Raw genomic sequence first — 8,152 nt, 5'->3', positions numbered from 1 at the left:
GCAAAGTAAGCAACACCTGTTTACTCAGCCAGGGACCCACTCCCTTGGAATGACCTCCCCCAGCACCCCTTCCATGTTCTAAGTGCTTGAGAATCTGGATGAGGCCTTTACTGAGGCGGGCACAGAAAACGAAGAGGTGCCACCTCAGGTCCAGAAAGTCCTCACATCCCCTTAGGGAGTCGTGCCCTCATTGTGCCCTCAGGGCAACTGGGTCCTTGAGCTCTGGACTCCTTGCTTGGTTGAAGGCACTGTCCCTTCTGATGCAGTGCAGGGACCTGCTCCATGGCAATAAGAGATGGAAGTCCCCCTGGGAACCAGGAGAACTGCCCTGCTCCCCATGCAACAAGATCTCTACCAACCCCCGGTGCCTCTTAGAGGCAAAGCCTCCTCTGAAGCACAGACACCATCATACAGGGGGTCAGACGGCCTGAGTGTAAGCGCAGGTTGTGCAATTACTGCCCATGGGAACCCAGCTCCTGGCCCACTGACGGCAGCCTCCTATCGGTTGATTGGGACGACAGATGATTCCTGAAGCCTCTGTAAGAGCTGGCTTTGTAGGTCTTCCTCCACTACCTTCCACCAAAAGAAGTTCTCACCCCGAACCTTCGGGGGCTCATTTTGGATACCTGGATTCCGAAAAGCCACCGTCACCAGCACGTTCAGGCAGATGCCATCGGTTTGGTCTTTGCCCAGGTGCTGCAGTCCAAGCAACCCCTTGGTCTCCACTGCCAAGTGGTGCAAGGTCAGACACTCCTGTAGCAGACGCAGGACGGCCATCTTGATGCCACCCCTCTGCTCTATGGGAGCAAAGCCACAGGAGGTGATGGGCAAGTGAGGCATCCCCACTGTGCCCACCAACACCCACACTGTCTGGACACTGGTAAAGGTGGCTACGAGCCGCTGGCAGACCAGACTGCAGGGAAGCTCTTGGGGCAGAAGGAGAGGGTGCCTGGCTTGCTGGCGATACTGGGCGGCTAGCTCTATCAGATGCAGAATGTCGTGGGCTCGCAGCGGGGTGGGCAGCGAGGTTCGAGGGTACCAGCCAGCCTGCAGGGACTCCGCATCTGCCTCCTTGGGAGTCTTGAGAATTCCACCTGGGGGTGATGTAGGTGACAGGGTAGGGGGAAAGGTATATGTTGAGGGAAGTGCTGGGCCTGGCAGAGTAAAGGGCCACCCAGGCATCTAGCCCTGACCCAGGGGAGGCCCCGAGTCAAGTCCTCAGGCTGGAATCTGGAGATGCCAGGTTTGTACCAGCCAGAACAGGGGCTCATCTCACCTGAGGACAAGCTGGGGAAACGGTGTCAACTGCCCTCTGCCCACACTGCCATCCACTGGGGCCATACCTGTGGGGCAAGCGAGGAACACAAAGCGGATCCAGGAGGGGCCCCGCTCCTCCACAGACAGCAACGTCAAAGGCTCACACTGCAGCCCGGCCTCCTCCTTCACCTCCCGCTGCAGCGCCTCCACAATGGTCTCCCTGGGCTCCATCCTCCCCGCGGGAAGGTACCACGACCCACGGCACTCCTTCTTGGCCTCCTGGATCAGAAGCACCTCATCCTGAGGGGAGAGGAAGGATCCTCACCCACCACAGCCGGGATGGGAGCTCCTGGGGAGCAGCACAGCCAGCAGCCTTTGCTTGCCCTGAGTCCATGACAAATCTCAGATACAGCTGCTCAATACCCACATTCTGGGGGACACCCTGAAATTGTGGCGCTCTCCAGGCGACTGGCCCTTGTGTGTCTGGGGACTGCAGCTGCCTCTGCAATTCATCCCTCTTTGCACTAAAGTTTCCATTTCAGAAAGGGGCTAAGATTCCTGGGAGCTGCTTCAGGGGCTGGAGATTAGGCCTCCCAGCGAGAGCTGCCATGTGTCCTGCACTGATTCATGTCTGCATAAGTCACTGCATATCTCTCACCTCCCCTTGTGGTTTATAAACCGCTTGTGGCCAGTCCTCACACTGCAGTCTAGACTTTGAAACACACCCCAAACCCTCACCCCGTACAACTCCTACCTATGGCTCCGGCCCCTTCTAGCTGTTGTCACAGCAACTTGTACAGGGATCAGCACCAAAAAGAGCATCACACAGGGGGTCAGAAGGCCTGAGTGTACGTGCAGGTTGTGCAATTACTGCCCATGGGACCCAGGGGAGGTCTCTGAAGCACTGGACAGGTCTTTAAGAGCGCCCACTCCGCGGCGGGCACTGTGCTAGATTCTGGGGAAAGGAAGAGGCCTAAGATAACCTCAAGGAACTGAGGCCTAGAGGGATGGGACAGGCAGGCTCCTGGGCCTCAGTTTCTTTCTTTGTACATCGGGACAATCGCAGGGTTGGGCTGCACAAGGCTCAGATATAAGTGTGAGAGTGCTTTGCAAAACTGGGAAGAGCCACATACCAGGAAGCGGTGGCTGTTGCGGGCATGTCCTCTGTCCCCACCGGGGCTGCCTGCGAGCCCCGGAGGCCTGGGCGGTGGGCCTGACGGGCGGACGCTCACCTGCTCGTTGAGGAACACGGCCAGCACCACGTAGCAGACGTTCTTCCGCAGCCGCACCTGCGCCGGCGTCTCCCCGGCCGGCCCCGAGTCATAGCTCTGCACGCGCAGCCCCCGACCCCCAAGAACGGCCGCCAGAGCCCCTGCCAGGTCTTCCGAGGCCATCGGGTCCCCAGGGAGAAGGCGGGCCCCCCCGCAGCCCGGCCAAGACGGGTGGGATGGACGTTGGTGACCGTGGAACGCGTCGCCCTCACACCCTCCCCCTGCAAACTTGGGCCGGACGCGCTCGCAAAGCGGAAGCGCCCGGCGAGCCCTGGACGCTGATAGGCTGCGCGTCACCGCGGCCGGCCCGGATTGGCTGGCTCGCGTCTGGCACGGTGGGGCGGGGCCAGTCCGTAAGGGGCGGGGCCAGTCCGTAAAGGGGCTGGGTACCCCGCCCTGGCAGTGCGGACCCCGCCCCCGCTTCTGCCTTTCTACCGGTTTCTCCTCTCTCTTTCCCGGCGCCGCCAACCGCCAGCCAAGCTAATTCCTCCCGCGCGCACTTGTCTGCACCGGTTCCGACGATGACGTCATCCTGCCCGCAGGCTGCGGAGCGCCGCAGCGGCCAGCGACGGTGACGTTACAAGCCCGATGACGTCCCCGGGTCCGAGGCTCGGACCCACTGTCCAGCTTTTGTCGTAAACAAACCATGGCCTTGCCCGAAATGACACTTCCCAGATAACCTTCTTTCTTCACTAAAAATGGACTTGGCTGTCACGTGGCAGGAAGGACACGAGCTCCTGCCTTGGAGGAGATTTTGATCTAGTTGGAGACGTGGACATAGACATATAATGGAAAGTCAACTGATTTATAAGCCAAGGACTAAAAGATTGGTTTGGGCAGGAGATGCTACAGGCGCTCAGAGGAGTGAGGGAGCAGAGCTGGGATGCTCAAGGGGTGCCTGGCGATGGAAGGCGGGATTTGGGGCAGAGATCAGCCTGCCCCGCCCTCAGTATTTTCCCGGCCCCCTGCCTGCCGCATTTCCCTCGCAGGGTCAGGGCCCTCTCCGCTGCAGGGGCCGGGTCCTGCTTTGTTGTCCCCCCCCCCCCCGCCCCCGCAGTTAGCGGAGCCCTGGAATATTGAGAGATGGTGTGTGGGTTGATTTGGGGAGCTCCTGCTTCCCCCGCAGCCTGATCTTTCCTCCTCAGGGCTTCCTTTAACCTCCTCTCAGGACAGGAAGGCAGGGCCAGCTGGAATGAAGCTGAAATCAGCCAAGTCTGAGCTCTTCAGCCCCAGTGAGTTCTCCTCTTTCCCTCCTGCTGGCTTTGGGCATGTCCCTTTTGGGGGGAACAGTAGCTTGGTGGAGCAGACAAAGCGCTGGACTTGGAGCTGGATGCCCAGCCACTGCTCCCTGGCTGGCTCTGTACCCTGAATAAGCTGTGGGCCTGTTTGCTCATCCTGTATGCTCCTAACAGCTCTTCCTTCCCAGGGCTGTTGGGAAGGTGAGACATCATGAGAGGAGCTCTGTGGGCTGTCTGGCGAGGGTCACCACCACCAGGCAGCCCACCAACCCTCCAGGCTGGGCCCTCCTGGCCACGGCACTTGTTGCTACCACACAAAGGCTCATTTTCATGAAATGTGCCTACAGGGCCACCGTGAACTAGGCCTTACTCTCGGGAATTCCAGCCACACCAGATCAGCCTCCTTAGGCCCATCTCACATACTGAACTGACTGCAAGGTCCCTGGAGGGCAGGGTGCTGGATTAGGCTGTGGAGTATCCCCGGGGGACCCGCAATCTTTTGAGGCACTTGGTGAACGCTGCTGCCCCTACCCCTATCCAAGACCCGTCACGTCCCAAACAACTGAACTCACAGGGCTGAAGTCAGGCCCCCAGGACTGCAGAGCAACTTGTCGATGTATTTGCCGCACATACATGCGTGCGTGCGTGCGTGCGTGTGCGTGTTTAGACCTTGATTTTCCCATCTGTGAAGTGGGGACAGTGTTAGTCCCAGACTCCTTTCTGCCTCCCAGGAATGATTTGAGAGAGAGTGAGGTCATGTCTGGGCAGGGCTCTGAGAGTCTCAGAGGCAGCCTAAGATAAATACCAGATGGCCTAACTGCCCAGAAGAGCATAGGCTGCAGCAGACCGTGACTCCACTCCCCCCATTATCACTGAGAAAAGCGCTCCTCTCCTGTTAAGTGGACCTAATCACCCCTGTGATGAAGAGCACATGAGAAACTTGAAAACCAGTTGTAAACTGTGAAGGGCCCCACGGGCAGAGGGCCCTTGAGGGGGTGTACCCAGGCCTTGGCAGATGCTGAGGGGGACAACAGAAAGTAGACTTTCTCAAGGTGTTGGGAGACAGAGCACACACCAGACTGAGTCAGGAGAGACCCCAAGACAGAACTGGAAAAGCCAAGGGAGGGAGGGGGGCTGAGATAGAAACTTCCAGAACCTGAAACAAAGGTAGGTCTCCGTCAGGTTTGCTCTGCATCCCCACAGAGGGCAGAGCACTGGCGGGTGTGGGTGGCTGAGCAGCACAGTGGCCAGAAGTGGCTGGACTGGTCGGCCCCGCGGTGCAGTGCTCCCAGCACCCACGGGAGCCAGCCCTGAGCCAGCCGTTTTGGGGCCTGTGGACACACGTGCATGTGAACAGGAAGGCAGTATAGGCAACCTCGGAAACAGGCCGGGCAGGCAGGGTGGGGCAAGGGTGTCTGTGAGGCTAAAGTCATTTAGGGAGCGGCAGCCCTGGCCCTGGACAAAGCAGGAAGGGTGAGGAGGACAGTAGCCCAGAGTACGGGGAGGAGGAGGTCTGGCTTCAGCCTGTGCCCTGCCACTAGCTTGCTGGGTGACCTTGCGGGAGCCACATCTACCCTCTAGGCCATCTGTAAGGTGGATGGGTGGATCCTGAAACAGAAAACTGGTGAAATCCCAATAAAATCTGTTGTTTAGTTAATGGTAGTGTTAATATCAATTCCTTACCTTTCGATCACTGTGCCACAGTTCTATAAGATGTTACGGATGAAGGGTAACTGGGAACTCTCTGTAGTATCTTTGTGACTCAACTGGAAACCTCAAATCATCTCCAAATTAAAAGTCTAAACAAAAAAAAAAAACAATAGGACTTCCCTAGCGATCCAGTGATTAAGACTCAGCGCTCTCACTGCCTAGGGCCCGGATTCAATCCCTGGTCGGGGAACTAAGATCCTGCAAGCCGTGTGGCACGGCCAAAAAACAAAAAGTCTAAAAACTGTACTTGATAAGACAAAAAAAAAAGGCAGTGTTGGATATACACACTCTGAGGTCACTTCCAGCTCTGAGGTTGTGCCTCTGTGATACCTGGGCCGGTGGGCAGGGCTGGAGCAAGTGGACAGTGGGATACAGGGAGAAGCAGAGGCCCAAAGTGCAGGGCTGGACTGAGGGGTGGCCTGCTGAACCTCCTTGAGGAAGAGAGCCACCAAGTGCCCCAAGCTGTCTCAGGGTCAGTCCCCACCTGGACTGGTTTCATTCCCAGGTCGAGTTCTGAAACATTTGGTCCACCTGCTGTTCGCTAGGAGCCAGACCCAATACGCCCTCAAGGGTGCTGTGACCTGCCATGAAAGGGGAGGCCTCAAAGAGGTCTGGAGAGGAGAGAGGGCCTGTCCCGGGGCCATCCCCATCTTCCCACAGGAAGGACCCCGTGTTTGGGGTTCTGGGGTGACATCAGGACACGGCTATACAAGGTGAAGTGTAGGTAAGGATGGGTCGTGCCACTTGGAACGTGATCAGCTCTGAAGTGCATGTACCGGAAGGAGGAGGACAGAGGGGACAGCAAGCCCATCTGCAAAATCCATTAAACACGAAGACTGTAATGTAAATGAGGCGGCTTAAGTCAGGAAACTTGGTTCAAGTCCCAATTCTGCCACTAAAATTGCTGTGTGACCTTGGGTGACACACTTAACCCCGGCCTGCCTTTTTCCTCTTCTGTAAAATGGAAATAAGTAATATTGACCCCAAAGTTGTGATAAGGGATTCAATGAGATCCCTGGCACATAAAGTGCAGTAGTTCCTTAATTTTTTCTTTTTGCTTTTTTTCCTATCCCGTGGAAAAAATGAAAATAACCTAGCTTTGCAAACAATGAAGAAACCTAACTTTTTTAAAAATGAGAGATGATTATGGAAATCACTGTCAAGCCACTTAAGGGAATATACGAAGCCATTTAAAATAAAGGTTAGGGGCTTCCCTGGTGGCGCAGTGGTTGAGAATCCACCTGCCAATGCAGGGGACACAGGTTCGAGCCCTGGTCCGGGAAGATCCCACATGCCGCGGAGCAACTAAGCCCGTGCGCCACGACTACTGAGCCTGCGCTCTAGAGCCCACGAGCCACAACGACTGAATCCCACGTGCCCTAGAGCCCATACTCTGCAACAAGAGAAGCCACAGCAATGAGAAGCCCGTGCACCGCAACAGAGTAGGCCCCGCTTGCCACAACTAGGGAAAGTTCGTGCACAGCAACGAAGACCAACGCAGCCAAAAATAAATTAATTAATTAATTAAAAAAAATAATAACAAAATAAAATAAAATAAGGGTTAGATAGCAACCCAGGAAATGATCACAATACATTTTCCCAGAAGGAAACCCAGCATGGCTTCCCTGGTGGCGCAGTGGTTAAGAATCCCCCTGCCAGTGCAGGAGACATGGGTTCGAGCCCTGGTCTGGGAAGATCCCCCATGCCGCGGAGCAACTAAGCCCGTGCTCCACAACTACTGAAGCCTGCGCTCTAGAGCCTGTGCTCTGCAACAAGAGAAGTCACCGCGATGAGAAGCCCACGCACCGCAATGAAGAGTAGCCCCCACTCTCTGCAACTAGAGAAAGCCTGCATGCAGCAACCAAGACCCAACACAGCCAAAAATAAATAAAATAATAAATAAATTTAAAAAAAAAAAAGGAAACCCAGCACAAAGCACCCCAGTTCAACCATGTGTAAAACAGATCCCTGGAGAAAAGACTAAAGGAAATACACCAAAAGACTAATAGTGGTTGGATTGGAGGTGAGTGGAGGTGGGCCTACAGGTTTCTTTTTCTTATTTTCTAAATATTCTGAAAGTATATTAAATTTATAATAAAAAATTTTACTTCATAAAAAAACATTCCCTGAACCACTGCAGGAACAACTGTAACACGAGTCAGAGGATGTTGTGGTGAGATGTACAAGGGCAGGGGAGTGGGTGGAGCCACACCAAAGGGTGTGTGGGGGGGAGGGGCTGTCAGCTGTCTCAGGCGACCGGCCAGTGGGCATGGGGCTGGCCATGGGCACCGAGGGCAGAAGGCTGGGCAGGGGCTCTCCCGGGCCAGACTCCCGGAGCTCCAGGTCAGGTCAGACAGGAGAGATGGGGTAGCCTGGAGTTCGTAGGGAGAGTGAGGGTTCCAGAATCTCTGGTGCCACACAGGGAGATGGCCTTGCTGCTGTGGCCCGGACCTCTGCCTTGCCCGCTGTCGCTGTCAGGAGTATCCTCAAGGGCAGCCCCCTTGGAAGGCTCCACCTGCTCCTCTGTGGGAGGGAGGGACCCTGCCCCCCACCCTAAGAAGAACAGGCAGGGGTGTTTGAGGTCCCCGTCGCCACAGCCTCAGCCCCCTCCCACCCTGCTCCATTTCCATGTGTCCCCTCCCTCCCCAGTCCATGTGGCCTGCAGGAGCAGGGCCA

The 8,152-nt window shown here is 56.2% G+C and overlaps 1 protein-coding gene across 1 annotated transcript; it reads right to left on the bottom strand.

Moving 5' to 3' along the window:
* Nucleotides 1-3,195, bottom strand: NUDT18 (nudix hydrolase 18). The gene is made up of 3 exons (XM_036854125.1): nt 2,490-3,195; nt 1,344-1,557; nt 1-1,094 (listed from the first exon to the last, which is right to left on the bottom strand). Exons 1-3 carry the CDS (start codon nt 2,649-2,651, stop codon nt 499-501), a joined length of 972 nt encoding a protein of 323 aa, XP_036710020.1. The 5' UTR covers nt 2,652-3,195; the 3' UTR covers nt 1-498.
* Nucleotides 3,196-8,152: the final 4,957 nt, after the last annotated feature.

Source organism: Balaenoptera musculus, chromosome 6 (genome assembly GCF_009873245.2).
Source record: "Balaenoptera musculus isolate JJ_BM4_2016_0621 chromosome 6, mBalMus1.pri.v3, whole genome shotgun sequence".
Taxonomy (NCBI): domain Eukaryota; kingdom Metazoa; phylum Chordata; class Mammalia; order Artiodactyla; family Balaenopteridae; genus Balaenoptera; species Balaenoptera musculus.
The sequence above is the reverse complement of the archived record's forward strand: the minus strand, read 5'-3'. Positions and strand labels throughout refer to the sequence as shown.